This window comes from Rhinocladiella mackenziei (assembly GCF_000835555.1).
Source record: "Rhinocladiella mackenziei CBS 650.93 unplaced genomic scaffold supercont1.5, whole genome shotgun sequence".
Taxonomy (NCBI): Eukaryota; Fungi; Ascomycota; class Eurotiomycetes; order Chaetothyriales; family Herpotrichiellaceae; genus Rhinocladiella; species Rhinocladiella mackenziei.
Window position 1 is genome coordinate 3,481,283 of NW_013550600.1, and position 26,435 is coordinate 3,507,717.

The 26,435-nt window shown below is 50.8% G+C and overlaps 8 protein-coding genes across 8 annotated transcripts; 5 read left to right on the forward strand and 3 right to left on the reverse strand.

Moving 5' to 3' along the window:
* Positions 1-354: 354 nt before the first annotated feature.
* Positions 355-2,340, forward strand: Z518_07755 (uncharacterized protein; the record flags this gene model as incomplete). Its single annotated transcript, XM_013415883.1, has 1 exon — positions 355-2,340. One exon carries the CDS (start codon positions 355-357, stop codon positions 2,338-2,340), a length of 1,986 nt encoding a protein of 661 aa, XP_013271337.1.
* Positions 2,341-2,739: 399 nt separating this feature from the next.
* Z518_07756 (uncharacterized protein) lies at positions 2,740-4,215 on the forward strand (the record flags this gene model as incomplete). The annotated part of the gene is made up of 3 exons (XM_013415884.1): positions 2,740-2,932; positions 2,996-3,924; positions 4,054-4,215. The coding sequence occupies 3 exons, from the start codon at positions 2,740-2,742 to the stop codon at positions 4,213-4,215; spliced, it is 1,284 nt and encodes a 427-aa protein (XP_013271338.1).
* Positions 4,216-7,776: 3,561 nt separating this feature from the next.
* Z518_07757 (uncharacterized protein) lies at positions 7,777-8,467 on the forward strand (the record flags this gene model as incomplete). Its single annotated transcript, XM_013415885.1, has 3 exons — positions 7,777-7,788; positions 7,950-8,101; positions 8,212-8,467. The coding sequence occupies 3 exons, from the start codon at positions 7,777-7,779 to the stop codon at positions 8,465-8,467; spliced, it is 420 nt and encodes a 139-aa protein (XP_013271339.1).
* An 854-nt stretch (positions 8,468-9,321) lies between these two features.
* Z518_07758 (uncharacterized protein) lies at positions 9,322-10,390 on the reverse strand (the record flags this gene model as incomplete). The annotated part of the gene is made up of 2 exons (XM_013415886.1): positions 9,322-9,404; positions 9,496-10,390. 2 exons carry the CDS (start codon positions 10,388-10,390, stop codon positions 9,322-9,324), a joined length of 978 nt encoding a protein of 325 aa, XP_013271340.1.
* Positions 10,391-12,927: 2,537 nt separating this feature from the next.
* Z518_07759 (uncharacterized protein) lies at positions 12,928-14,484 on the reverse strand (the record flags this gene model as incomplete). Its single annotated transcript, XM_013415887.1, has 3 exons — positions 12,928-13,752; positions 13,811-13,950; positions 13,998-14,484. 3 exons carry the CDS (start codon positions 14,482-14,484, stop codon positions 12,928-12,930), a joined length of 1,452 nt encoding a protein of 483 aa, XP_013271341.1.
* A 3,408-nt stretch (positions 14,485-17,892) lies between these two features.
* Z518_07760 (uncharacterized protein) lies at positions 17,893-22,206 on the reverse strand (the record flags this gene model as incomplete). The annotated part of the gene is made up of 1 exon (XM_013415888.1): positions 17,893-22,206. The coding sequence occupies one exon, from the start codon at positions 22,204-22,206 to the stop codon at positions 17,893-17,895; it is 4,314 nt and encodes a 1,437-aa protein (XP_013271342.1).
* Positions 22,207-22,823: 617 nt separating this feature from the next.
* Positions 22,824-23,837, forward strand: Z518_07761 (uncharacterized protein; the record flags this gene model as incomplete). The annotated part of the gene is made up of 1 exon (XM_013415889.1): positions 22,824-23,837. One exon carries the CDS (start codon positions 22,824-22,826, stop codon positions 23,835-23,837), a length of 1,014 nt encoding a protein of 337 aa, XP_013271343.1.
* A 538-nt stretch (positions 23,838-24,375) lies between these two features.
* Positions 24,376-26,117, forward strand: Z518_07762 (uncharacterized protein; the record flags this gene model as incomplete). Its single annotated transcript, XM_013415890.1, has 2 exons — positions 24,376-24,710; positions 24,782-26,117. The coding sequence occupies 2 exons, from the start codon at positions 24,376-24,378 to the stop codon at positions 26,115-26,117; spliced, it is 1,671 nt and encodes a 556-aa protein (XP_013271344.1).
* Positions 26,118-26,435: the final 318 nt, after the last annotated feature.

Genomic DNA, 26,435 nt, shown 5'->3' on the forward strand with positions numbered 1-26,435 from the left:
TGCCGTATAGTTGTGCAATTCCATGCACATCAACCTTTAGCCTCATGTGCCCTGTGATCGGTTCCTCTTGTCCTTCAGAAACAAGAAGAAATGGGTTCCATGACTGACCCCATGCCCAGTTCCTAGTTCTCCGGGCTGCGAAGGCTGCTAATGACGTAAAAGCGGCGGGTAGTGTTGCCCTGATTTCCAATCGCTATACCTGATTCGGAAAGGCTGCCTTCAGCTTCCAGTCTCTTTTTGGCCTGCGATCGTTGACGACGCTGCTAAATTGCTATATTTGATTCACCAACAACTCGAAGTCTTCAGTAAAATCTTCCATCCTATCGTTGCATTTCCCCGCCATTGAAATCAACCATGGCAGACATCGAGCAGATGAACAAGCTCAGGAAGAGCCTGGGCCTGCCGTTACTGAACGTAAGTGGACAACCTCCACCTGCCTCTGAGGGACCAACATTCAAAGAACGTTCTCCAAGCGACGACGAAGACGGCAGCGACCATGAGCCTGCGTCCACGTTGGAAACCCGTGAAGCCGCTGGATATGAGAATTGGAATAAACTGCGTCAAGAAGAAAAGAAACGCATCGAACGGGAAAAGAGAAAACAACAATTCCTCAAGGAGAGAGACGCTGCGGCGAAGCGCTTCAGACTCGAAGGCAAAGGGCTGGGAGAGGTTGACGATGCGGGTGACTTAGATACCAAGGCTTGGCTGAAAGGTCAAAAGAAGAGACAATCCAAGATCGAACAAGATCGAGCTGAAAGACTCGCCAGAGAGCTGGCCGAGCGCGAAAGAGAAGCCGCTGCCGAATACTCTTCAAAAGACCTCGCGGGTGTCCAAGTCGCTCACGAGATTGGCGATTTTGAGAATGGAGACTCGGAACAGATCTTGACCCTGAAAGATACTGAAATCGGGGCAGACGACCAGAGTGATCAGGAAGACATACTGGAGAATGCAGATATCCTCGCCCGGGACAAGCTCAAGGAGAAACTAGACCTAAAGAAACGAAAAGCATACGATGTCAATGATGACTCGGAGAAGGGCTTGCTATCGCAGTACGATGAGAAGAAACGAAAGGCGTTCACCTTGGACGGGAAGGGCTCTACTTTGGAAGAACCAGAAGCCAAACGTCAGCACATTGGGGAGAAGTGGAAAAACATTGTCAGTCTCGACATCTTGAAAGAGGAGCCGGTGTCGGACTACATGGAAATCAAAATGAAGAAACCGAAAAAGGCCAAGAAGATATCCAAGAAACAAAGGATCGTGGATGACGATGATGACATTTTCCCAATGCGGAATGACACCAACGGTGATTCCACCGGAATTGATTCCGGAACTACTGTCCCTGCCCTCAAAGCCTGGACGACGCAGGATGACTTCAATGACGACGACGATTTAGTATCTGCCCTGTCCAGGAACCGAAAAGCGGTATTGAAAAAGCAGAAACGCCGACCCGAGGATATCATTAAGCAGCTCCAACAAGTGGAGAACGACGAGCCTGAGACAGCAGGAGAAGTGAACGGAGGTCTGGTGTTGGATGACACCGCGGTGTTCCTTGATAATCTGTCCTCGCGCCCCAAAGAAGAGCAACCCGAGAGGGAGGTGAAGAAATCTGTGGAACAGCCCGAATCAGAGAGTCCTCCTAGAGTGAAACAAGAAGATGGAGATCACCATATGGGAGAAGCATACGGCGGCGTTGAGAATGAAGAAGAACTCTTGGACAGACTACGACGGGAGCGAACAACACAGACTCCTGAAGTCTCGCATTCTGGTCTCGACGAGGAAAAAACCCTGGATCAGGGCGTTGGAGCAGCTCTCAGCCTTCTTCGACAGCGTGGAATCCTGAAAGAGGGTGATGCTTCTGATAGAACAGCTCTTTACAAAGATCGACAAAGGTTCATTATCGAAGCTCGTTTGCGGGAGCATGAAAACGAACAGAAGGCTCGAATGCAGCGAGAGAGAGAACGACAGTCTGGAAAGTTGACAGGTATGTCCGTTAAGGAACGAGAGGAACATGCTCGACGACAGAACACCTTACGAGAACACCAAAGTTCGATCCAGGCGGCTGCTACTTTCAATCGCGAATATAAGCCAGACGTGCAGATCAAATACGTCGATGATGATGGTCGGTTGATGAACCAGAAGGAAGCATTCAAGCATCTCAGTCATCAATTCCATGGCAAAGGTAGTGGCAAGTTGAAGACGGAAAAGCATCTCAAGAAGATTGCTGAGGAGAAGAAGAAAGAGGCGGCCAGTATTCTGGACAGCAGTAAGGCGACGGGCATGAATAACGCTCAAGGCACCATGGGAAAGAAGAACAAAGAGGCTGGTGTCCGGTTGGCCTGAACAATGTAGAAACACCATGCCCGCTTCGGGACGTTAAACCAGGAGGCCAATTTATTGGACGGTTGAACGGAAACGTAAGGGGGCCTGGAGTGGTACGCATCCAGGGAGCCTGTTCATGAAATTAGCACCGCAGGCTCTGCTACTATACATCCCACGATTTTCGGAGCTCGCCCCCCGGAACGAAGCTATTTAAATTTTTTTTGGGGGGGGGGGAGATCCCTCCCGAATTTGACGCCAGAGCTTCACCTTTCGTCTTCATCCCCTTGCGTCGATTGAATACCTTCTCTTCAAGTCCATTCCGCCTAGACGTCTCTTTCTTTTTCTCTTTGCATAGATTAGGATCTTCAGTTTCTCTCGAGCTTAGATTGAATCATTGATTGATTTGTTTACCCACCCATCATGCTCTCCACCCTGCGACCAGTGGCTCGATCAGCCATCCGACAACGAGTTCCGACCCAGACCGTACGCATCGTTAACGCTTCAACATGGGCCGCTGTCAAAGAAGGTCCTCCCGACGCTATTCTGGGTATCACGGAGGCTTTCAAGAGAGACAGCTTCGCTGAGAAGATCAATCTTGGAGTCGGCGCATATCGTCAGTGCTTTCTCCTTGTCGACAAATATGATCCGCTCAATTAACCCTCAATTTTCTACCTAGGCGACGACAAAGGCAAACCCTATGTCCTCCCCAGCGTCCGCACCGCCGAGCAGAAAGTCGTTAATTCGAGCCTTGACAAAGAATATGCTGGCATCACAGGTGTCCCTTCCTTCACCAAGGCCGCAGCCCTGCTTGCCTACGGTCCCGACTCAGTTCCTCTAAAGGAAGATCGCATTGCCATTACACAATCCATCTCTGGCACCGGTGCATTGAGAATAGGTGGTGCTTTCCTTGAACGTTTCTACCCTGGCTCCAAAACTATCTACATCCCGACACCGTCATGGGCAAACCATAAGGCCGTCTTCTCCGACTCTAGGCTCGAGGTGAAGCAATACAAGTACTACAACAAAGACACAATCGGACTTGACTTTGATGGTATGATCGCCGACCTCAAAGCCGCACCTGCAAAGTCCATGGTTCTGCTGCACGCCTGCGCGCATAACCCGACCGGTATTGACCCTACCCCGGAACAATGGCGACGTGTCAGCGACGTGATGAAGGAGAAGGAACATTACCCATTCTTCGACATGGCCTATCAGGGTTTTGCATCAGGCGACACAGACAAAGACGCATACCCTGTGCGCATGTTCATTGAGCAAGGACACGGTCTGGTGCTCGCGCAGTCATTTGCAAAGAACATGGGTCTGTACGGCGAGCGAGTCGGCGCATTCAGCGTGGTGTGCGATTCCGCCGAGGAAAAGAAGCGTGTGGATTCACAGATCAAGATTCTCGTGCGCCCGCTCTACTCCAACCCCCCTATCCACGGTGCGCGTATTGCCTCCGAGATCCTCAACGACCCCAAGCTCAACCAACAGTGGCTCGGCGAGGTAAAGGGTATGGCCGACCGGATCATCGAGATGAGAGCTCTGTTGAAGAAGAACCTTGAAGAACTCGGCTCAAAGCATAACTGGGATCATATCACTAACCAGGTGAGTTGCGCGACAATATAACACCTCCGTGCACAAGGGCGCTACAATGGGCAAACTTTCTATACCAATCCCGATATACTATTCTTAATAGACCAAATACGTGCTAACATACCCCACCTTGAATTCTAGATCGGCATGTTCGCATACACAGGCCTCACATCCGAACAAATGGATACCCTGGCCAAAGAACACTCCGTCTATGCGACCAAGGACGGCCGTATCTCTGTGGCCGGCATCACCACCGGCAATGTCAAGAGACTTGCTGAATCCATCTTCAAAGTCACTGGCTAAATATATTTTCCTATCTATTGTCCGATGAGGAAAACGAAGAGAAAATCTAGACCCCGACAAACACCCGACAAAACAAAATGTATTTTTGCAATTAGATAAGTGAATGGATACGAAAGAGAGGGGTAGGGGGGGGAGCGAAGTGCGATACTGACAGGAGACTGTACCTTGCGCAATGATCACTGATACTCGGAATAGCGGCCACCAAGGGATTCTTTTTGCCAAAGCAAGAACAAAAAACGTCCATCTTCTTGTCATCATGGCATTGATTGGATGCGACAGGGTGCAAAATAAACAGATTGGACAGATAGGTAAAGATCGCCAGAATAGAGACTTGAAGAATAAGTGGGTATTTCTGGACTGACTCCTCCAACGAAGAAACGAAAGGAACCCAGATCATTTGATGTCCCGGATGCTCCTCTCCTTGTCCCCGGCAGTTGTCGACTGATCGTCTCGGGCCACGTACAGGACGTCCGTACTCCGTATGCATGGATCCAGGTTCTATGAGTTACGGTAAACATATTCTCTACACTATAATCTATATCTGGAAAGCAATTAATAAGTCCCAGATCTCCGAAATGTGCCAGGGTATCTTTCGACCGATATTTTTGGCCATGTGGCATAGAGGTCTTGCCTGGAACAGTGACATGTCCTTGATCAGAGTCACCAGCGGATGGAAAAAGGAGCAACATGATATGTTCCAAGCAGGCGGGATTCGATTCGATTGATTGCCTCCACGCCACTGGAGAAGTAGATTCTTGCCGTGCAGTGTGCAGGTTACTGTTGCATATCACGGTCCTGACCTGGTAGTGGTCGGTAACCGGGGACTGGGCCTGCCACTGGATTATGAAAATGACGGGACACGTCCTGTTGGTATCCAGTCCCAATGACGCAAAAATCCAAATAGATGCCCTGTTTGATGTTTTGACTCGTGGTTCGCCAGCAACGAGCCGTGGCATGAGTACCTTACTAGGTAACCTACGTGCCGCCATACAGGAATCGTCGACCATGTGGGCGGCTGCAGCTAAGGAAAGGATCCGTTTTCCCCCCGGCCACCATTCCCCTACCAAAGGCACCATGGTCCATGAAAACGATGGCACTTGCTCAGTCTGGATTATTTTGCCTTTTCGTTCTTTTCGGCAATAGGCAGTCCTAGCAAAGTAGAGAAATGCTGGAATTCCCTTTTATTCGATCGCATTCACTCACAGTTGATCTCAGGTACGCTCGACTCATTCTTGATCATAATCATATTCGTCCCCATGGATGCTGTCGACCTCATTTTCTTGTCGTTGACCCCGAGCTTTTATCTTTGTTTTTGTTTTTTGTTTTTTTGGACAACGGCCAAATTGCGTGGTTGGAAACCATGCCGTTTATCCCGGGTGCAGTGGTTTTGCGATAAAGTGGGGGAGAAAAATGATTCGGACGCATATCGCCATCCGCCCGGCCCGACATCTCAAGAGGTCTTTGGCGGCGCGAGCTAGACTGATGTGGGATGGGAGCCGAGTGGGTGCCCACTGCGGGTTGACATCATCTGCTCCCAGGTGTTGAGCCACCAAGAGAGTCCCCCCTTTGCTTGGTCTGCATCCTGCTCTTGCAGTTTCAGCGCCGGAGCAGATGCATGGAGGGGTCTAGACAGGCCAAAAAGCGCCGCTTAGCCAGAACATCCCATCTCACGGCCTTCATAATATTCACTGTTTGCTTTTTGCCCATGAGCTGGTGACTCGTGCCTCATCTCGCTACAATGAGATAAATGCTGGGACCCTGAGATGCTCGACGACGTCATCGCGCAGGGCCAACCACACTGGCGAAAATTCGACGTCAAAAACGCCAGCCCCAGGTCGGTCCACGGCGCACGGCAACGTTTTTCCCCCGTTGAAACGTTAACGCCAGCGGCGCAGGAGGTGGACTGACCATCGCCGGGAACGTATTTGTCGTTGCACACAAGCATGCTGTCAGCTTCCCTATTCAAGCGGTATCAGTGTCGATCTGCCGTGTTCCACGTCTATGCGAGCTCTGTCGGGGACGGACCCAGCAGTGCGGCTGTTCGTGGTTTGGGGTTCTGCGCAGGTTCTAAATACGGACTTGCAGCAGAGACACTCGCCAACAGATATTGCAGGGAAACGGCGGTAAGTCGTGTTGAGATAGATGCCACAGCTCGTTTTTGACCACCATCCCACCCCGAAGTTTGCGCAAGCATGAACTTCTAAAAGGCGTGATTAGGGAGAGTTGAACTAATTGACTTGCTTCCCGACTCTGTAGACCCCACACAGCGCCGCCCGCGAGCTTACCGAGAAGGGCTGGCACGAGAACGGGTGTGGTGGCGGGCAGAGGAACTCTTGGGACCTTGCCAGCGAACCTGTCACTGGAGTTTGAGTACTCACTGTGTAGCGCATTTTTGAGTCCTCCCTTTATTCGCTGATCGTTTGTGCGTGTTTGTATTTCCCCTTGAGCCTAGCTAAACAGCTAGAATATCTTTTCAGGTGTATGTATGAGGCAGGACAGGTTTTCCCCCCATCTTCCGTTTAAGTCCAAGGGCCTTGACCCTTGTTCCATGTGATATACACCGTCGCTTTGCCGTTGTGGGATTTCGCTTCGTTCCAACGGCCTTCGATCGTGGTTGATCTGCACCGCCGGAGAGAGATCTTGGGGCGGTTTCGCGCTCGTCTACAGCAGTATCGCTGGAAGGAGCCGGTCGAGCCGAGACAGAGGATAAGAGGTTGAGCCCCGAGATTGGTATGTTATCCTGGATGCGCATGAGCGATGGGTGTGGATGATTGAATTTTTCTTATTTTTCTTTTTCCGTCCCTCTGTTGACCTCCAGCAAGCAGCCGTGGCCCCCGCTCCTGGCCTATTCCTGATATCATTCGCAGCAATTCAGCCTCAGAATTCGAGGATTGTCGACCTAGGTACGGACCCCGACTATCGTGACTCTATTTCCCAGAGAGTTTTGTTTGTCGGATTGGATCGAGGAACTGAGGGGGTGTATTTTGAAACAAGCTTCGTTGATCAGCGCCAGCAACATCGAACGTTGGCTGTACGTCATGTCCCTCCTTGGAATTCGTCAATTTCACACCCCAGAGTCTTCCTTCATCCCGGCGAGGTTCTTTTTCTTTCCATTCCAACACACCTTGTTTTCGTAGAGGAGTTGTTCTTCTGCTTACTCTGAGGGACTTCCATCTAGCCTTGTTCTGCCTCGGTTCCACGTTTGGGCCTTATCTGGCGTGGGGAGTTCAGGTTGGTGGCCTGTCCTTGTTTTGTCATTGGACATCTCATGAGACACATATCAATTGTCGGTGCGCAATTCTTTGTCATGATGCTAACACGGTACTGGCAGTTTTGTAGGCCGCCTCCGAGACCGCCTTCTGTCGAGGTGCCGACAGCATACACCCCTAGTGGGTCCCCTGGGTTCGTTTACTGCACTCCTTGCAGTCCGCACCATCGACAACGACGCACGTACCGATTCGTCACACCTGAAACCGACTCGCTTCATTGAACCAGTTCACTCCCTCTCTGACGTCTTGGATCATCACAGCACACCCTAAGTCTATCCAGACCCAGGTCAACATGTCCGACGAAGTAAGTGAAAAAGTCGAAGCGACCACCCAAAAATGATTGCTTGCTTGGACAGTGGCGCGGAGCCTCGTTGGACACTTGCCCAGCGGTGCCGACGGATTGAATGCAATACAAGTTACCTTTCACTCTCAGTACACTTTGCTGACCCTGTTGCTCGCTCCTAGGGAGACTTCGACTTCGGCGACAATGTTGACAAAGCCACCTTCGAGCAGATCCTTGACATGGACGAAGAGGACGATCGTGACTTCAGCAAGTCTATCGTGTTTGGATTCCTTGAGCAGGCTGAACAGACCTTTGGCAAGATGGACACCGCAATGTGAGTTCTCACCTGGGGCTCGGCGTCTCCCCAGTGGGTCACGACCATTTCGGCGCACAAGGCTATCAACCCCTTTCAACACAAGACCACTAACCATCTTCTCTTGACAGAAAGGACAAGAATCTCCCAGAACTCTCTAGCCTCGGTCACTTCCTCAAAGGATCTTCTGCCACATTAGGGTTCACCAAAGTCAAGGACGAATGCGAGAAGATTCAGCACTACGGCCACAAGAAGAATGAGACCGGCGAAATCGATGAACCTGATGAAGAGAAATGCCTTCGACTCATTGGGGAAAGCATCGCCGAAGCCAAGCGGGCTTATGAGGTCGTCAATGGTCTCATGAAGCAGTTCTACACCGAGTCCTAGTCGACCTTACTTTTCTTTCTCTCACCGTCTTTTCCAAAGACAAGATACGGCATAAATGCGACGTGACCATTTCATATATGAAATACACATTTCAACGCGAAAGGGACTTCATATTCTATCGGATGGGTGAGCAAACAAGCAAGAAGCGGCCCAATCATGGTTGATGACGAATCTTCCCAAGAGAAGAAAAGAAAGACATGAAAAGGCGCATAGAGGGGTTAGCATGGGGGCTGTGAATTGAGCTTGATTTATTCATCATACCGCTGGAACAAACAAAAAGAATTCAATTCTCCTTACACCACCGAATTGAAACATTGGTTCTATCGAGGTGGTGGAAATTGACATGGAATGGGCTGAAAACTTGAGCTTCAGGGAATGACGATCGATGGACTGACAGAACGAATTGGCGCTTGTTTGTTTTGCATTCTATGGAGCGTGGTACGGAATGGATACGTTCAACTGACTCTTGTCTCTTCTACGCCATTTCTTTCTCCCCCTTGAGTATCCAATCCTTCGTTCCTGCGCTCCTCTCTGACTTGGTCTCTGACTTTTGATTATGGGGGCCTCCTGAAGCTGTTCGTTCCCTGTCGACTGCCGCTGCCGGTCTTAATTTTTCAGTTCATAATGTTCCCTGGCTCTTTACTGACCTATTCATACAGGTTTTGCATCTCCAGCTCGAGTCAAAGTTCAATGCAAATTCTCATGCTTTCCCTCACATGTTATGGACACGACTAGCCAGCCATGTCGTATCATCACCAATTTATTTTAGTCCTGTGTTGAACAAATCGCCTCTTTTCATCTCAATTTTCTACAACGTCCCATCCATTATCAAGGTTTTTCCCTCGTAGCACCATTCAATATGCACCGGGTTTGCCATCACAATCAAAACACACTCCATAAGAGCCATCACCATCAGCGTCGGCATCAGTATCTTTATCTGCACGATCGTCAGCGCCAGCGTCCTCCGGAGTCTGAGCAGTCAACGCCGAGCACTGTTGTCGACGGGGAGGTCGGCCATTCGAGCATACCTCGAACTACATCAGCATGCGGTGCTAATGGCCGATTTTCCGCGGGAAGTTGTTGATTGTCGGCGGTTCCTGTGGACGACTGCTGTTGAACACGACAGAATCTTGGGCCGACATCCAGCGGCAGGGTCCGGTCGCCGCGAATTTCCTCTTGAGGAGCAATAGGAGAAGTAGGGTGAGTGTTTGCTCGACCAACACCGGCTCCTGCCGCTCGTTGAACAGGGCGAGAATTTGAACCCTGAGGATGCTGATTGTCGACCAAGCTCGCACCTGGGCTACAGATGCGTCCGACTCGTTGGCCTGGAGTAGAGCCAGGTTCAACACCTTGTGTGCGTCCACGTGTGTATGAAGGGGATATGGGAGCATGAGAAGCAAGGGCGGTGGTAAGGCCGAGAGGGTTAGAACGAGCAGATGTCCCGAAGGCTGGCAGGAGAGAATGAGAAGCCCCAGGCGACCGCGATGTATGTGTGGTATTGCTATTCACATTCATATTGTTGTGGGCATTGCAACCACGTGAGGGTTCATGGCTTTGTGATGGGCCTGTTGGTGGTTGCTGTGGTTGAGGATGACCATATCTGGACCCAGGGATCGCGTGTGGTGACATGAAGCCCGGATGCACGTCTAGAGGGGGAAAGGATGGTGATAATACTGGCATTGTGTTTGGAATGAATGCTGGCCGCGCATGGAAGTCATTGCTGTGCAGAATATGGGGAGAATTCCGACGGTATTCAATAGGAATAGCCCCGAAGTCATCGTCGTTCACCATGATCGCTCGGGCTTGCTCTTCTGTCAACTCAGCCCGTGGGTTGAGAGGGCGTGGGGGACTTGATGGTGGTGCTCCAGGGCCTGCTTGACCTGAACTTGGAGCAGGACTCGGTGCCCGGCCTTGTGTTGGCATGGTCGTGAACGACTGGGTAGGAAGAGGGTTGAGGAAGATGAGAAGGACCGCCTTGTGAAGCGGAGTGTAGAAGGGATAGGATTGTAGTTTGGACCTAGTTCAGGCTCTGCAAGATCTGGCAGAGGGGATGGAGAAGGCTGCGCTGAGAGTGATGGTGTAGGTGTTGGAGTGGATTGTGATGGAAGTGCTGCAGATAATGGTCGTGTTCTTATAAACAGAGGCCGGTGATCCTCATGCGTTTGAATCAGTGAAGGCGGCTTCCTGCGTGCTGGAGCTAGTAACAGCGAATCTGATTCACCGTCAGTACTGTCATACTCAGATTCTTGAAAGGCGTCCTCAAGGGGTGAATGGTGCAACCTTGTTCATCAACTTGCTCAAATGCCCGAAGAACTGGATAATGTGTAAGGTATTGTAGATGACTCCCCGAGAACGAAGTACTCGCTTTCTCCAGGTTCGTTGTCCCCGTCTTGCTCATTTTCGCAGCTCCCCTGTTCTTGGAGATGGACAGGCCGAGATAGACTGACAAGGGACGGCTGTGTTTGCACGTCAATATTAAGCTATGTATTTTCAGGAAAATCTCTCGCTTCGTCCCCATCTACGCTGTCTTCTTGTTGCCCATCCTGATTTTCCTCGTGTCGTTTTGGCTCGGAAGTTAAATGCGAGGCTCAGTGGTGAGTAGAGTCTCTGCTGGCGAACCCGGCGATGCCATCCTTCCAAGGAATAATTTGCTGCGATGTGAAATTTAAATGATGGACATGAGATTAATGTGAGGAGGAGGAGGAGTGGGAGGGAAAGGGGAATCGCAATGCAGGAATTTCGATATTTGGATGGGGAGCGGGTGAAGAGGCTGCTGGACTTTTAGAATACACAGGAGCAATGAAGAGGCAGAGAAGGAGAAAAGGATCTCACGGGTAGAGACAATCAGAACAAACCATCTTCGCATGTTCCACTCCTGCAGATAACACACGATATTAGACACAATATGAGGGCAGTCATTGCGCCGCATCTGTTGGACAATGGACGGTAGAAACCACAATCAAAAAGGAGCAAGGGAAAAAAAAAAGGCAATGGAACGCTTCAGACGGGAGGGACAGAAGGAAAACACCGCCCTGTTGGTCCCGGTCGCTTTGATGATGAGATTGTTTGCTAGAGCAACACTCTCAGCCCTGGTACTCATGGGGGTTGACAAGGCTGAAGAGTAAGGATGAATCCGAGGGCTAACCGTGGCCAACAAATGTGCAAGGTGACCGAGCATGCTAGATATGTCTAGTAAAATCGGTGAACAGTGTAAGAAAAGAGTGGTTGTGAGACAAATTGAACGTAAAATGCACATGGAAGCTTCAGCAGGGACAGACTCAGTAAGCGGGTCATCGACTAGAAAGTAAAGAGCTTTTCGTTCTGAGGGAATCATCGTCAATATCACATAGGCCTATGAAACCTTCGCACATGATTTCTTTCCCATAATGATTTTAGAGTTGCACACTGTCTTCTGACCTTGAGGGTGTCAAGGATGTGTACGATCCTGAACAAAGAGGCAAACCTCAATGAGATTCCACTCACCGGGCTGTTCTCATCCTATCCTTCCTGCACGCGCTCTCTTCACTGCAAGCCAATTGCGATTCTCGTGTTGGAGTCTTTCGCATCAGAGAGCACAGTTGAGCCTTCTTGCCACCAGAGCAAGCCGAGACGGCGACAAAGTCTGCAGCGGGTCTCCAGCTGAGCCCATCGGATTAGAGAGTGTAGCATCCATGATGAAAGTCAAGCTCGCCCGAAACAACCCCGTCGAGTGAGGACCATCTTCATTGCCAACTTCTGTGAATCCTAGAATCCTCAAGAGACCAATTCAGGTATGGATCCGTTCGGGTGGCCAAAGCAACCTTCGCAAAAGTCCGACTCCAGATCGACCGTGGCAGAAGATCAGGCTGATCAACCATGACCGAAAAAGTATAGACAATTTGAATTGAAGTGCGACAATCGATAAAACTAATAGTGTTCGCATAAAAGGCCCGCTTCGAGTTGTCCCTCCCGATGATGTTACCCATTCCCGTTCAACCAGAACCACTCCAGAATCCTGAAAAAATCGTAGCATCCATTTTGGCCAGTATTGCGTATTGCGCCTTGGTCACCAGTGTGTCTGTGCGTCGGTCTCCCAGCCACTGCTGCTCCGAATTCGTTGAGTCCCACACCGCCAAACTCCCTTGCTGCTCGATGCCAATTTGTACAGATCTTTTCAAACCTGGCCAGACTCGACCCACTTCCTTTGCCTCAATTAATGGGACTGGTCATTATCATACAGATAAGAAGTGAAAATTGTGAGGTTCCGATTTCATTGGGCCGCGATGAACAAAAATGACCTTTTGAGGGGTATCATGAGTAGCGACTGACGTTTTGAGCATCTTGACTTCTCCCGGTAAGTTCGGAAGGGCCGGTCAATCGAACAATTCGAGACTCCATCGCTGAATCTGCCCGTATTTGAGCTCGTGCAACATTTCTTGAAACTTTCTTCAGAGCGGGTCCAGGTTCAACATACGTGCGCTCTACATCACATATCGTTCTTGCCGGTTATCCTGAACGGCCAGTGGCATCGCACTCCAGTCTGCCGTAAGAGGCACGTGATGGGCCATGTGAGGATGGCGAGGGCGGATTCCATAGTCTTCAGGCTCAGTGCTCTGAGGCCTCCGAATGCTGCTTCCCGGATAGTAGAGTTGATGACTCGCATAGCCCGCATCGGGGTAAGAATAATTGTCCATAGCCGGTGGATTAGGTAGAGTGCTAGTACTCGGTGAGCCCCATCCCAATGCTCCCAAGTGAGGGGAAGCGCTGCCACTACCAGTTCCATTGGCAGGAGGCTCCAAAGGTTGGGGTGGACCATATGTGGTCGGATGCGACGTGGTTGGTCTTTGTTGAGGCGCGCTCGTGTAGTTCTGGAGGGTATGACCGTTCAGAGAGGGTGATGAGCGGGACGCATTCTGCTGAAAATCGGATCGCATATGCGGAGGAAGGCCGTGACTTTGGGGAAGGTATCCGTAGTCTGACCCTTGACGTTGCATTCCATTGGCCATAGGAGGCAGTTCAGAGTTCGGCGAGACTGAGAGCGTCCTATCGGCGGGTGACGCCGTGGAGTTTCTCGACGAGCCAGACGTGGACCCGTAGATGGATTGGCTCTGAGGTTGAGTGGTCGATAGTTTGGCGTTAGTTTCAGCTGCCGCTTGCTCAATGGTGCCTGTATGGTGACTTTGATGCCTTGTCAGAGTCGTCCGTCTGGTGAAGGTCTTCTGGCAATTTGCATAGGGGCACTTGTATGGTCTTTTGCCAGAGTGAATTCTCCTATGTCGCGCAAGAGAGCTGGAGTCGGAAAAGGGCTAGACACGTTATTATGCAAGATTCGTTGTGGTAAGGCATCAATCTTGTGACACTTACCTTGCCGCATCGTTCACACATGTGTGGTTTTTCTCCAGTATGTACTCTTGCATGCACGGTCAAGGCGGATCTCTGAATAAATTGTTTGCCACAGCCTGGGTGATCGCAAGCATGAGGTCTGACGCCAGTGTGAATCCGTTCTGTCACCGTTAGCGAAGCTCTTTGCAGAATACAGAGTTTCCCCTACCGTGCCTTGCCAGATCACTTCGTCTCGCAAAACCTTTTTGGCACACGCTGCAAGGAAATGCTTTGACTGTCCCTTCGTTCTTAGGCCTCATGGCGCCAAAGTTGTCGTCCGCCAGCGCATTTTGGTCGTCATGTCGAGGCATATAACCTGGATTGTATAACTGAGGATTGTGCTGAGGTTGTCCCATCGCACCGTAAGGCAAGCCGTTGGGCTGTTGCATAGGATGTTGTTGATGATGAGCCATAGTTGGGCCTTGATTATGGCTCATGCCGTATGCTACTCCGCCGTCCATCTGCATTGACTGCTGTAATTGACGTCTTAGCTCGGCGTCAGCGGCCGCTGCATTCCTTGCGTTCAGCAAACCTCCAATGTCCATGCCCGTTTTTGCAGGAAATGGAGCCGGTGGTCTCAAAGCTCGCTGATACACAGCTTCGCTCCGAGTTCTTTGAAATGGAGGGACGTTAAAATGAAAATTCGGAGCCTGCATGTTTGGCCGTCAGCAGTGGAATGGAAAAGAAACAATGTAGAAAGATGGCAGTAGAGATATTCATGAACACCTTAGCCCTGAACGGATCAGGACTAAGTGGAGGAGGGTCAAGGCGCGCTCCCGCCGAGCGCCGTGGGACTAGTTGAGACCACCGTGATGGCAGCTGATAGGGCAAAAGCACAGTCCATTGCTCGGATAGACTAAAGAGGACAAGCAGAGTAAATTCGAACTCACCTGATGCAAAAATACAACGTTGAAGGTGTCTGAAGAAGAGCACGAAGGAAGTCAAGAGGAAATTCGACTAATGAGTGGGCGGCATTCGGTGGGAATGTAAGAAACAAGGGCAACTGGTATGTATGCCTTGGCAACCAACAATTCCTTTTCCGAGACAAGTCGATTTCCAGCGAATAATTCGAGGGTCTGCTGAGGGCGACTCTCCAGTCCCGGACGCAATGGTGTCGTTCTAGGTCTTGGTCGATCAGGCCTTTGGTATGAGACAAATGATGCTATCCTTTTTCCCCCGGTCCGAGTCGAAGGAGAGGAGATTTCGCGGTGTCTGATTCTCCCCGTGGGGGGTCCTTTCAATGTTTGGTTCGAAGAGAATGTCGGCTCTGAGTTTTTATTTCCTCCGTTCACACACCTCGTGCTAATGGTTGTAGTGTTTTTGTTGGATGTTCAATCCAAGTCCTTTACCACAAGGAATCCTGCACACGACTAGACGTCCTCCGGTAGGATTGTTGGATCCAAGATTCGTTCCACGTTCGGTGCCAGCAGTGACTCTTGCCTTTCCAGCACTGTTGGTGGACAAGTTCGATCCGAGCGTGTGGAGGAGAAGTGAAGGACACAACGACAGATGAACACGGGCTTTAGATGGTCTTTGTACTGGGCATCTGAGCGGCGGTCCGTGACGAAGATGGAGCAAGCGGGAGGGAGTCTATGTTTTGCAATCTTGCAGCGAAGGATGTCGTCGAAGCCGGTGATGGAAGTGACCGTGGTGATGGGCAGTTGACGGGGGGAATTGACGTTTGCACGGAGGCACAGAGCGTGGGAGGTCTCGAGCGCGGTAATCTCGTGAGCAACGGGGGAGATGATGGTGTTCCACGTCTGGTTGATGTCGAGGGAGGGCGGCGGGAGCAGTCATTTGCAGAGCGCTCTCTCTCATGTATTCAGCACGAGCAGAAGAATTCAAATGAATGCCATCCTGATCATCAATGGCACTGTATGGGATTTCGGGGCGGCTGACGAATTGCAGCCGCAAAACGAAACGCGGCTACGCCTTGGCTCCAATCGTCTCGTTCCGCTGGTCTCCTTTGGCTCCTCTCCCAGCTGGCGTCTCGATGTTTATCGACGCCGAGAGTCTGCGGTCTCTCTTCTCGCCGGGATCAAACTCCTTCTTGCAGCCCTATCCCAATCCATCCTGGGTTTCTGTCCACTCTCCACCCAGTCAACGCCTTTTCCTATCCCCATTTTGGCTTCGGGCTTCATGTCAGACGTAGTTCGTAGCGAACTCTTCTCAGAAACACAATATCTTGCTTCAGAAGCTCAACCAATTTGTTAGATGAAACTAAACAGCCCAGACAACCATCTACCTACAGTTCATCTCAAATATCGAAGAGAATGCCTCGCTACCGACCAACCCCATCTGGTGCAAAGTGGAGAAGCCTTACTGGTCTGCTGCCCTTGCTGTTCATGCACTACGACGAGTGCGTACATAACCAGCACCGGTAGAAGACGATGACCCCTGCACTAGAAGTCCTGTCAGATATCCTTCACCTCCACCTTCGACAGACAGACACTTCCCAGACCTCCAAAGCTTCTCGCCTTCGACTCCTGAAAACATGGGTCTCGCCGCCTTGGGACTCGCTCTTGATTGTTTTTGGTTGCCTATGCTCCTGTTCATTGACAGTTCGCGTCCTAGAAACGCAATTTCGTTCCCAGCGACCAACCCTTGCTATACCTGAACGGGCCAGGAAAGGAATGGCTAAGAAGGAAAAGCAAGACAATAACTTAATGACATGCCTTCGACCAAAGTCCTGGAATATCAGCCGATCAAGACCCTCTCTGTGTGACGGTGACCAGCTTCATCTACTGACTGGGCCCCCCTTCTTTCAGCATCCGTGGAGAAGGCAGCTTCCAAAATCTTGCTCATGAAGCAGGTCATTTTCTCCCATCGTGTCCTCATAAGCTCTTTGGTTCTGCTTTGCATATGATTTCCTTTAAATTACAAGAAATTAGGCCAATCTAGCATCCGAGATGCCCGTCTCAATTGCTCAACCGTTGATAAACACCAATGTCCGTATTGACGCTGTCAAATCCATAGTCTCGGCCACCGCAATACAATTCTTGGACTTCCTCAACTCAGACGCACGTCCCTGACTTCATTGGTACTTTCCACGCGGCTTTGACCAAGATTGTCGTCGATTATTCGCGTTGTCTGGGAGAGGTGTCCAATATGATGAATTAATCACGGAGAAGTGGCGACAAGGAGATTATCCATCGACGGCGACTGAACAATAGACTTCTACATCTGGGTGAAAAGCTGCTCATCTCTCCCTAATTTGTTGTGAGCTCGTGCTTTCAAATGTTGTTCTCTATCAGATTTGAGCTCGAGGCGTGGTCCCAGCCAGGATATCTGGATTCATCCCATTTGGGTATTTTGTTTTGCAATGACTCCTACAATATTGCCTGCGTTGGATGCATCGCTTGACCATTGCAATCGAGACTTGTACGTTATTTGTCACCTGCTTCGTGCATCTTGTCATAATATCACTTACGCTCTTTGGTGAAGCCGAACACAATCCTTTTTGATGATCGCTTCAATCCTCAGGATGTCGTCAAAAGAGCACAGCTTGCATCACGGAAGCAGAGACAGTAGTTACTCACCATACGAAGGGTACACAATCCAACAAGTTTTTCTGCTCGTCCATTTTTATACTCATCTGACTCGGACGGAATAGAAAAGAGTTGGGCATTTGGCCTTTGCAGTTTTCCCCCAACGGAATCATCATACAGCAACTAGGAAAACCTATGTACGAAAGCGCTCCGCTTCAGCTAGAAAATCACAAATGGGAAAGAAAATTGAAAGAACCGAATGACGTTCCCTCTTGGATAACCCCAAGCCATTCACTTATCCATACCGTAATATCTCCCGTACTGGGCCGCCAACAGGCCGGGCTATTGCCAAAACCTGGTTCCCAAGTAGACTCTGCCGGTCCATTGTTCAAAGGAAAAACACCCCAATCAATTCACTCATCCAGTCTGATCTTCTTGGTCTAAAGTCAGCCAACTAATCCCTTCGCCTCCCCCCTTCTCCAAAACAAAACCAAAAAAAAAAACCATCCACCAACCCAATTCCTGCTGCCAATACAGGGCATCCGCATATCCAAAGCCCCCCCCTTTTTTTTTTCCTTACTCATCATCTTCAACATCCTCGCCCCGTCCGTTAATATCCCTCCTCCCAAGGCGACTCGCCGCTCTCGCCTCGTGAATCCTAGCGATGGCCCGATGCGTCTTCGCCAGGCGTTTGTAGTCTCCATTGCGCTCATATTCTTCTGCGAGCTGCTTGTAGCACTCGAGCGCATGCACACCGTACTCACGCTCCCGGCCCTGCTGTTGGGACGAAGGGCTGAGACCATCAATGCTGCGGCGGGCCCTGGCGAGTTCCTTCGCTTCTGAGGTCTGCGAATCGGTATCTTTGCCGCGGGCATTGCTACCCCTGGTCCCATTGGCATGGCCCGCTGTTGCACCAGCGACATCGTCTTCCGGATCCGTGGACGTGAGTAGGTCGACCAGCTCGTCAATCGTCGCGACCAATTCTTCGAGAGCCGTCCACAGTGCATCGTCCGGCTGGTTAGCAATCGTCGAGAACAGCTCGAGCAGCTCTGCGATGAAGATTTTTCGACTCAGAGCTTCATTCGCCGTCACAGGCTTCGCTTTCAGGACCGAGTTGAGGGCGCCGATGATTTCTGTCTCGATGAGTTCGAGGTCTTCACTTAATGCCCACTCGCTAACGATCATGGTTTGTAGCACTTCAACAGCTACTTTGCGCAGTCCCTCGTGCATGCTCAGGCAGAGGCTGATGGTTGGAGCAACGAGACTTGGAACATACTGGACCTGATACCCGCCAAGTTTGCGGATGTTGTATCTGCGCTGGTCGTCGGCCGTAGCTTCCCAGCCGAGACTTTCCCAGGCTTTGCGCAGGAGGTCTGCGCCGGACTGGCGCACATCACCGGCGATTTTCCACACCGCGCGCCTTTTTTGTTCTGGGAAGAGCTCAAGGGTCAATGCCGTGGAGGAGACGAGTGCGAGAAGTGTGTCGAGGAAGGACTTCCAAAGTTGCATGTCGAAGCTATCTGCGTTTTCGGGCGTCGGGAGGTATGAGGAAATAAGAAGGGTGGAGAGGTGGTTGAGTATTGTAAGCGCGGACGAGTGGTGGAAGATGTGTAGGCTGAGCCATGTCGAGGGGCAAGCGTCGTTTTTCAAGAGAGATCGTAAGACAGTGAGTGTGGAGAGGATGTAGTCCGAGAGATCTTGCCCTTGAAGTTTGAGATTCGGAGACGTCTTCATTTTGGCGATCGTGGATATGAGAGCAGACAGTTCGAGGAGATTTTCATCGAATGAATCGTTATTTTCGGTTGGTTTGGTAATGAAGGGGTAAGTATCCGAAAAGAAGAGCGACAACGACCGTCGTTTCGTAGCGGGTTCATTCGCAATGGTGCAGTAGGCAGAGATGAGTTTGGGCATGAATTCATGGAGATGATGTGTAGGGAAGCGTGTTAGCTCAGCGACGACTGAGCAGCACAGTCGGACTTGCTCGCGCCAGTCATCTGATCGATTGTTTGGGGTCCAATATGGCGAAAGCCACCTGATGCAATTCTTGACCAGAGTTTTCTTGTCCTTCTCATCGACCCAAATCTGGTCCAACTTGGTGTAATTCAAGATGAGGATGATCCTGTACAAGACCAATTTTCCGGAGACTTCTTCGCCGGAATCAATGAATTCAATGGCAATTTTGATGACTTCCTCCTTGCTGAATGCTGGTAGTAGTTCGGGGAGCCATGTGTGGAACTTCTGCACAAGCAAAGTTTTGCTTCCTACCAAGGCGGCCGTCTCGCTCCGCATCATCATCTGTAGTCCAAAGAGAATTGCTTGCATGTCTTCTTTGAAGGTCGAATGCTTCTCATCGTTTTCTTTGGTCTGAGAGCCAAACCTTCTCTGCTGATAAGAAGCAATGAGAATCTTCATGAACTTCCTGCCGACTTTGAAGAGAGCTCTCATGTCGCGAGCGCTTTGAGGGTCCGATACGCTCTGTAGAAGTCTAGTAAAACTTCGAATCAAGCAAGACGCAGCATAGGGTGACCGGAAGTGATTTTCGGTGTACTGTTCCACGAGGGGGCCCAAATTGAATCGTCTGTCATGCACAATCCCGAGAACCCAGACGATGTCATTGAAAATCAAGTCCTCGAACTTGGATTCGCCTGACTTGTGGACGAGGACGCCGAATAGAGCATCCAGAACATCGTTCACCTGCTTCACGATCTCAATCTCCGGGACGAAGGTCAATTTCTGTAGGATGTCTAGTAGTTGTACCGAGGTCCGATGTTTCCAATTAATCAGGCTCACCAGAGTTCGATCCTGTGAGTATTCAGTACTGCAGAGGAGAGTCTCAACTTCCAATGAAGCAATGTTGGCCACGGCGCCTTCATGGATTATTCTGTAGTTGGAGTTGTTCCAGGGTAAGGATAGATAAGCACCCCGACCCTGGACAATACTGGATGTGACTTTGTCATATGCGTGTAGGATGAGAGAATGCTTGCCGTCGGCAATGAAAGCTTGGTTATCCCACAGCGGCATCCAGGCCAGCGCAAACGGGAACTCGGGAGCATCTGCGATGCTCAACACCAAATGACTCTCTGGCACCTTTCCAGTGGGCACTCGTAGACAGAGGGTTTGATCCCAGGTCGAGTCAAGCTCAACGGCATTTGTGCGAAAGGCGGTTACGCCAGCTCCATTAGAAGAGGGATATATGCAGTGTTCGACACGCCGACCCGCAGCGTCGCGGACTTCCATGGTCAATTGCAGGTTCTGTAATGTATGGGCTTTGATCAGCGCAACACCCAAGTCAGGATGAGACAAATGAGCTCCTTGTGTTATTGCTGCCTTGTTCAATCTCAGGTAGATGTCAGATCTCGGTTTCGATGGGGCTTCTGAGAAACCGATTTTTGGTGTTTTGATGACCAAGTGCATGGAAGTTGGATTGTTTTTGATAAGGGTATCAGCGTCTGGGGCAGTGAAGGGCGTGAGGCTGACGGTGACATTCGACAGTTGAGGGGAGATCACATGATTCTTGCCAGCACTATTCAAGAGTTGAGTTATTCTAGAATCCGATTCCCGGGGATTTTCGTCTTCCCGCTGAGAGATAGACCAAATCGTGATACTCTCCTCGTGAGGGTGGCCTTCTCGGATGATCTTATCCACATCAAGGACCCCGACTCCTATTGTGCGAGGAACAGGAGGGCCGGCGGCTTTACTCGATCCTTCTTCCTCTTCTTCTATGATAGATGGAGTTGAAGCTCTGTCTTGCGGTTGAGGCGTCATCCGCCCGATTTGACCGGGCTGTGGTCTTTCGGCATTCTTTCGTTTCCCGAACATTAGGCTGGATCTGCGACGGTTCAGCGACAACTGCCTTTGGCCTAACAGAGTTCCATTTCTCGACGGCGGCCGCTCTGGGGTGCGTTTTTTGGCCTTTCGAGGAGGTTCAGGCACCACAACTTTGATGGCAAGAAACAAACGACCATCATTCGCAATATCTCTTGTGCTGAGATCTGAAAGGAGGGTCTTCATCTTCGCGGACGCGACGGAGCTATAAGTCTCGGAAAATGAGACTGCTGTTCCATCAGTGTCCTCTCGATAGAGGGCGAGACTCAACGTTGTTGCATCCAAATCCGAACCTAGGACCGACTTGACCTCCATTAGACAATGGTGAAGTGAGGTGGCTTGTGACTTTTCAGACGGCGGAGCATCCAGAACGCTCATTACTGATTGCAATTTGGCCATCTCAATTGCAGAATCATTTGAAGTCAGAAGCCTGCCTAAGTGGGCGGGGTCACGAACGATGACCTCGCCGCTCAGCATTTTGTTCCCCCTCACCAAATCCCACACAGCGTCCTCACGAACTCGCAGTCTTTCCTGGGTTGTGAGAACATCGTTAAGCAATTCTCGTCGCGCATAATCGAGTCGTGTGGTGATCTCAGACATCCGATCAAGGAGATGGTACTCTCGCCGTAGAACCAGGTCGGGCAGATGGAGAATGTACCATTCTCGCAGGCAGGAGGAAATCTCGTCGACTAATGGCTCGGTTGATGATGTTGGCGACTCGTCTCCAATTTTCAGCATGGGAACCGGAGCTGCTGGCTTTGGTTGGCCTGGTTGCAGCGGAGATGGGACATCTGAAGCGAGCTGTTCTCGAATTTCGATACAACATTTGGGGAAGATGCCGGAAAAGACACGCGCGTCGGCGGCAGTCCTGCCACCGGGACTCAGGGCCGACAACAATGTGGGTGGTGCAACGAGATAGCCCCGACACCAGGAGTCATCTTTCCCGCCCTGCTCGATAACATATAGTTGATCACCAATTTGTAATGGCAGTTCGGCGGGTGATGTTGAGGGCTGAAAAGGGTAGATGGCCACCGCATAGGAAAGAGGTAGCGGCTGCCAGGGCATGTTAGACACAGAAGTTCACAGGATTCCTTTTGAATCGAATAAAGACGGCTATGGCCGTTGAGAATATGGTCTGACAGGGTCAGACTGGCCGTGGCCTCGGCCTTGGGATGATCTGCGGATCGTGTCCAGCGGCCAGTGTGCGGTGTTGGACATTCATGAGCTGACGGAAAGGATGGCGAGGGTGCAGAATCGACAAGTGTGTAGAATGGACAACATCCTTTTTTTGCACCCGAACGCGGAGCCAAACTTTTTGTGAAAGGAGGTTGTAGAGGCAAATCCCCCGGCTAGAGCACTAGTCCACAGAAGTAATAGCGTATCTATACCTTTAACCACACGTTCCAGCCGAATAAGGCTAGACCGTCTTCCCTAGTCAGTCTTTTTGATACAAAGTCCCCTGTACTGTGTGATGCGTCAACGTTTTGGGCCTTTTGGCACGCTCCCAAGACAGTTCTCTTCTCCTTCTCAAGCCACAAGACACACAATTCTTGACAAATCGGTTTCACTGCCCGATATCTGCCCGTTTTGACCGCCGGTCAGCCTGTTTGTGCCGTTTATTTTCCTGACTTCCCCAGTTGCCGCCTGCGGATCTCTTGCACCCCTCCATCAGGAAGCACAAAATGGAACCCGCTATCAATGTTCTGCTGGACTCCTTTCCCGGCTTATCACTTCCTCCTACCGTCTGCCTACCCTTGCCGGCCTCGTCCACCACGGCAGAGCTACTTGCCTCTATTGCGAGCCTGCTCCCATCAAGTCTTCCGGAGAACACCCGCCTCATCCTTACCTCAACCTCAAACTGCCCCATCTATGCATCCTCGTCGATAACGCTTGCTGACCTGTGTCTCTCTCCCCCATGTCTGCCGACCCCAGATGGCTCAATTTTGCCGCTTCGGCTCTCTGTCCCGCTAGTTGGTGGCAAGGGTGGGTTTGGCTCACAGCTCCGGGCGGCTGGCGGCCGCATGTCCTCACGCAAGAAGAAACAAAATGCAGAACTTGCTACTGGCAGTGCCCGCAATCTAGATGGACGGAGATTGCGAACAATTACGGAGGCTAAAAATCTAGCCACCTATTTGGCAACTAAGCCCGAGATGGACCGGAAAGAAAAGGAGGAAAGACGCAAGAGATGGGAACAAATCATTGAACTGGCCGAGCAGAGAGAAGCTGACATGCGTGCTGGAAAAGGTCCCGATGGTCGACGGAAAGGGTTAAGCGATGAATGGGTGGAGGAGAAGGAAGATATTGGGGAGAACGTCAGGAACGCTGTCAAGATGGCCATGCAGATTGATCAAGAAAGTGAAGGGGCCACGGAGTCTCCCACACAAGATGACGAAAGCAGTGGCAGTGTAGGATCTTTTCCTGGCAGTGATGACAGTGACGCAGACGATGTGATGGAGCTGGACCAAAACGAGATGTCTCGGCTCAGGGCCGAGGCCGAGGCAGGGGATACAGACGCGATCTGGGTTCTTGAGAATCGGCTCAAGATACCTTCGCATCTGCTCCCGAAGCCCAAGCAACCAGTCCGGCGTTTTGCAGGGTTCGACGACGAAGATGAGATTTCCTCCAGTGACGAAGAGGATGAAGCGGAAGAGTCAGAGACTGTGGACGGCAAAGGCAAGCAAAGGGCCTCCAGGTAGCTAATAGAATTTGCTGGACTTTCGAAAAGACCGCCTGTCACATGCCATCGAACGCATTTTCAGAGATTCTATGGGCCTCTATGTCCTCGCTTCTTTTTACTCCATGGCACACTTTAATACTTCGACCTCGATGGCTCCGAATATAAACAATTACCCTGCAGGCGGATTTTCCCACGACGCATACGGCGGACTTGTGCGCTAGAGTTCAGTATTTGGAAAACGCACGCTTTGTCGTTCGTCTGTTCTTAAACATTAGGAGAACAGGATGAACCGAATTCATGATTGATGAACCTTTCTCCGCATTCCCTTGAGTTGAAAAGGCGAAACCTTGTGTGCCCTCGACCCTCTGGAAAATTTCCCAACTTTCTCTTTTATCGGGCGCCCAGCGGGATCTCAGCCTCGTACGACTGACCAAGAGCAGTATCACAGTTCCATACAAGCCAGCTCCGAGAGGACGCCTCTCCATCTGCGCCTTCCTCACTTCTTCTCATGCCCTTATACTTGACTCTGAGAAGAAAAGGCTACATCTGCTACCAGCATGGCCGTCCCAATCCTCCCAATCGTGGTAGTGGCTTTGCTGGCCGTGCTATCCACTTACAAGTTCATCATCCGTCCACTCTTCTTCCATCCTCTCCGAAACATCCCATCCGCACACTGGTCAATCCCAATTTTTGGTGACATATGGATCACCTACCAACGATACCTTGAGAAGAACAATGCCGTGACCTATGCCGCCCATCTCAAGCACGGCAGCGTTGTCCGCATGGGATCCAACGAGCTAAGCGTCAACTGTGTGGAAAACGGGATCAGGACCATCTACGCTGGTGGTTGGGAGAAGCATGCATGGTACCCGCAAAGATTCGGTTCGTACGGGTAAGTGCCAGGACTCCGATACTGACGCTCTCACACGGCCTCTTGACTAAAATGTTCCTTCATTTGGACAGAGTGATGAACATGTTCTCCACGATCCACCACGCGCCTCATTCTCAGAAGAAACGCACGATGGCCAACATTTACTCCAAGTCTTACCTAGCCTCGTCCCCTCAAGTCGCCGCCAACTCACACACGTTATTCACGACACGGTTCCTGCCTCTCCTTCAATCTCTTTCCGACACAGCCCAGGCCACAGACGTGCATAACCTCAACAACGCCTTCACCATGGACTTCATGTCCGCCTACCAATTCGGACTTGGCGCGGGCACAAATTTCACTCAAGACCTAGCGACGAGGCAGAAGATTCTGCACAATTATCACTGTCGACGCGAATACGAATTCTTCTCCGCCGAGATCCCCTGGCTGAAGAGCATCACGCAGAAACTGGGGTTCCCAATCGTACCCCAATTTGTGGACGATGCCAATGTCCTTCTTGAGAACTGGAATGCCCGCATGTGTCGAGCGGCGGATAATTATCTCTCACGGCACGCAAATGATGTTTCATCTTTGTACGTCGGCGACGATCCGGTTGTATATAGACAATTCAAAGCCGGGATCACCAAAATGCGAGAAAAGGACCCGTCGGCAGGGAAAGCTGTTCCCGGTCAAGTCATCCTCCCGACGTACCGGCACAACGACCTTCAGCGGGACGAGGACGACACCACTACGGCCGAGATATATAGTGAAATGCTTGACCAGCTGGGTGCCGGTCACGAGACCTCCGCCATTGCTTTGACCTACCTGTACTGGGAGCTGAGCAGGAACCCGCAATGGCAGAAACAACTCCACGACGAATTGTTGACGCTATCTCCCACTATCAAATGGCCGTTGCCAGCAGGTTTCGACATAAAATATTTCAAACTACCAGAACCGAAACAGATCGACGCTTTGCCCTTATTGAATGCCGTCTTGATGGAGATTCTGCGCCTGCATGCCCCGATCCCGGGCATCGAGCCACGTATCTCTCCCCACGTTCCTGGTGGTAGCACACTGGGGTCGTATTCTGGCATCCCAGGTGGTGTCCGCGTCTCCTCCATGCCATACGGACTACATCGCAACGAGGCTGTGTTCCCGGAGCCGGAGATGTTCAATCCTTTCCGATGGCTGCCCTCACATACCCCGGAAGAACACCTGAAGGAAATGCACCGATGGTTCTGGGCCTTTGGATCTGGTGGAAGAATGTGCATCGGATCTCACTTGGCCACCCAAGAGATCAAGTTGATTGTTGCTGCAATCTATTCGAATTGGACCACGGAAATTGTAGACGACGAAGGCATCGAGGAGATCGATGCTTACACGACTAGGCCAGCCAGCAACCGGCTTATCTTGAGGTTCAAGCATGTCTGAGAGTACAGCAGAAGCTGGACGAAAGATAACGCTGACGGAGCTGTGAGCTCCTCGTGCATTTGTCCGTTCAGATTATAGGGCTTTGCTCACTTGCACCAGGTAGACTGTAGACAAAAATGTGCAACCAATTTCATTCTCTTCCTCTGGGAGCGCCCATGAAAGGATTAGCCTAGTCAAGTCATCAAGTAGGCCAGACCCCCTTTTGGTCCTAGTTTGAAAGGACTCCTTTGGCCCATCCCAGCGTTCCTGTCTGATATGTGAATGGATTAAGTAATGGGTCAGTTATTCGTCTAGTAAGAAATACGCATATGTCAAATC